The sequence below is a fragment of the Lactuca sativa genome, chromosome 3, assembly GCF_002870075.4.
Source record: "Lactuca sativa cultivar Salinas chromosome 3, Lsat_Salinas_v11, whole genome shotgun sequence".
Taxonomy (NCBI): domain Eukaryota; kingdom Viridiplantae; phylum Streptophyta; class Magnoliopsida; order Asterales; family Asteraceae; genus Lactuca; species Lactuca sativa.
In genome coordinates this window covers 179,298,402-179,301,514 of record NC_056625.2, presented here as the reverse complement: position 1 = coordinate 179,301,514, position 3,113 = coordinate 179,298,402, and the positions used below count along the sequence as shown (strand labels likewise).

Below are 3,113 nucleotides of genomic sequence, written 5' to 3'. Positions count from 1 at the left end.
AGTAAAACATTTGAAAGTTTTTAACTAATAACAACTTATGTACAAACATTACAACCTTCAATTTTCTTAACAAATGCTTCAAAACAAATCACAACTTTCAATACTCACAAAAACCTCAAACATTTCATAATCTGTACTACAATAATTACTTATACAACATGTCAACATCAACTAACTCTCCTACATTCATGGTTAGTATCAATATCATCAGCTGTAATCCTATGCATCTATGTCAATATGGCACAACAGATTCTTGGTTGAGATCAAGATTTCTTTAATGATTCCGACTTGGCTTACTTTCATGGAAGAAATCTCATTCTTCACATAATAATGATGTGATTAGTTTTCGTGGGGATGATTCCCAAATTGGTAGATACACAAATGGTTGCTTCAACAATTGCTCTTGAGCACTACATAGGGCTTCAGCAACATCACATAATCTTGAAACTTGGTTTATGGAGGCTTCTTGAGCTTCAACCTAATCAAATTACCCCCAAATTAGAGATTAATACGGGTTTCCTGATTCAATGCCTTGGGAAAAGTGGAAAACTCCCTCTTTTTTCGAAAATTGACAATGATATTGATGATAATTTTGAGTTAAAAGAGGGCATTGTTTAGGGTTACAAACACAAACGAACTGAAATTTGAAAATGCGATTCGACACCTGAATCAGGAGGGTTTGAGCGAGTTCATGATACGTGGAATTCGTCGAATGATGTGTTGATTGGGAGACATACGGATCTGGTAACGCCGTGAGTAGTGGTTGTGTTTGGGTACGCTCTTGCAATGCCTTCAAGGTGTTCGACAAATGTTCCCATTGGTGAATCTCCTGCTGATACCTTGTTTTGAGTTTTAAAAGTATTGTCTTCTTTCTTTCCTTGCGATTTCTCTCTTCGACAGCAGGATCCGGCGGCGGTGTGACGGAGGTGGAGACGGTGGGATCAACGCGGAGGCGCTTGAGACGCTTGTAAACGAAGCCGTCGTCGTTGATGAGCTCCCAATCTTCGTCATGAAGTTCCATGGAGTTTTTTCAGGGTTTGAAATCTGATGACGTTAGCAAAAACTCCACGGGTGGATTGAATCGAAAATGGGGAATGAAATTTGAAAAAGTGGAGCGGAGGGAGTTTCGGAAGTATATGGAAGAAGAAAGTGTGCCAATACAGTGATACACGTCACACAAGATCGCATCTGTTCGTGGCTCTATGAAAAACTTAAAATTTTAAGATAGATATACGAGTAAACTACAGTTTTGGCCCTTGTTGTTTACACCCATATGCAATTTTAGTTTCGTTTTTGAATTTTAGACATGTATAGTCCTTGTAGTTTCCAAAAGTTGCGCACATGGCCTTGAGACTAACTCCGTAAATTCACATCTGTTAAACACCTGTAAATACAATTATATCAATCTTTTTATCTTTTCGGTTTTTTTGAAATTACTATAAACTTCATGGATCAATTATGTTACAGTGAAAATATGTCCTAGCCATCAACTCCCCCATCGTCCTCAACAATCTCTATCTCTTCCTTTTATGCAAGTCCAAGACCTTCGGCGTCGAGGCTGCAGGCCCGACTCAATACTTACGCAAGATGGGCCAAAACCCATGACAACAAAATATGTAGGGCATCTATTTAGTCTGGTAAGTAATAATGTATATATCAGTTCGGCCCAAACAATTTAGCCAAGTATAGAGGATTTCTATTTTCTCGACACAAACAACATAGTGGATGTTAGAAATTAGGGTATAAAAAAGCTTGAAAAATCTAAGAATTGTGATATCACTTTCAGATTAAAGTATATGGGTGATACTCTCAATCTTTAATCAAATAAGACTCAGAATATGAAAGCAAGAACAGAGAATGTGATTGTTATGAATTTCGAATGTACCATAAAATAGACCAAAACCTGCTTTATGATCTCTGTCTAAAAACTGTCATATGACAGTTTCAAAATGTCATAAGACTACCAAAACTGACATAAAAACGAGTATTTGGATAAGGGTCAAAACAATGGTCAATTTTTTGAAAAAAACGAATCTCTGAAAAACGAGTATTTCAACCTCAGCCAGGGGTTGTCGCCCCTTGGACCCCGCTCCCAGGAGCGCTGCCCCCAAACCCCTATTCGTTCAGGGACTTCTCCCCTAAATGACAGTATACTTTGAAACTTGATCAAACTTAAACAAGTGTGTACTCTACACCTCCCTTGTTTAATATTTATCAATATCACTTTTGGTCAACAAATTAATCTTATTACACTTAAATAACTTTTTTTTAAACGCCAAATCTAACATACTCTTAAACTACACCTTAAATCCACCTAAGTAAACGACGAGACTTGAAACCTCAACCTCAAGGAGGGAGGGCAACACCGGATACCGCTGAGCTAGAAGCCCTTTGGTTACACTTAAATAACTTTGATGATAACAAATCACCAACAATGGATTGACGCTAGAGATGTTGTCGGCATTTGTGATTTGATTGCCGATGCCTAAAAAAAGAACTCTATAGAAATCGAGGAGTCTGACTGTTCTAAAACTAATTTCTAATTTTTCCTATTATCCTATTTCAGATTTCCTTTTTATTTGAAATCTATCAGTTTTATTCAAAATATACATCTTTGATTTCACATATATCCTCATATTCTTCTGATTTTAGAGTTGTGGTTTGCTTCAAGAGTAGAACTGTAGCCTATATGAGCTTGAACTTGTGAGTAGTGCTTTGAGTCGGAAATCAGAAGTTAACAATTTTGAAATTTATGATGCTTACCTTTTCAGTTTCTTGAGTCTTGTAGTTTATGATTCTAATTAATGATTATCTTCGTGATTTCTGATTTTGATTGAAATTATAGTAATTATCATTGATTTTCGATTTTAAATTGAAGTATTTGGATTTTTGATAACTTAAGGACGATGACCCTTGGGGCATTGATGTAATTTCACGATTTCAAGTTTGGATGAAATTTACACATAGTGATTTATTTTTGCTACATTTGATGATAATTTCCTTTATGTTAAAATTTAAATGGTTTGCCGTTTTGAAAATTGCCAAATTGACTGAATCCATGTGTAATTAGGATTTTGTAATTTCATAAATCCTTGAAATTTTAAACCAGTTTG

The 3,113-nt window shown here is 35.8% G+C and overlaps 1 protein-coding gene across 1 annotated transcript; it reads right to left on the bottom strand.

The window, feature by feature from the left end:
- On the bottom strand, window positions 1-1,211 carry LOC111909948 (uncharacterized). The gene is made up of 2 exons (XM_023905738.3): window positions 665-1,211; window positions 1-478 (listed from the first exon to the last, which is right to left on the bottom strand). The coding sequence occupies exons 1-2, from the start codon at window positions 1,019-1,021 to the stop codon at window positions 314-316; spliced, it is 522 nt and encodes a 173-aa protein (XP_023761506.1). The 5' UTR covers window positions 1,022-1,211; the 3' UTR covers window positions 1-313.
- Window positions 1,212-3,113: the final 1,902 nt, after the last annotated feature.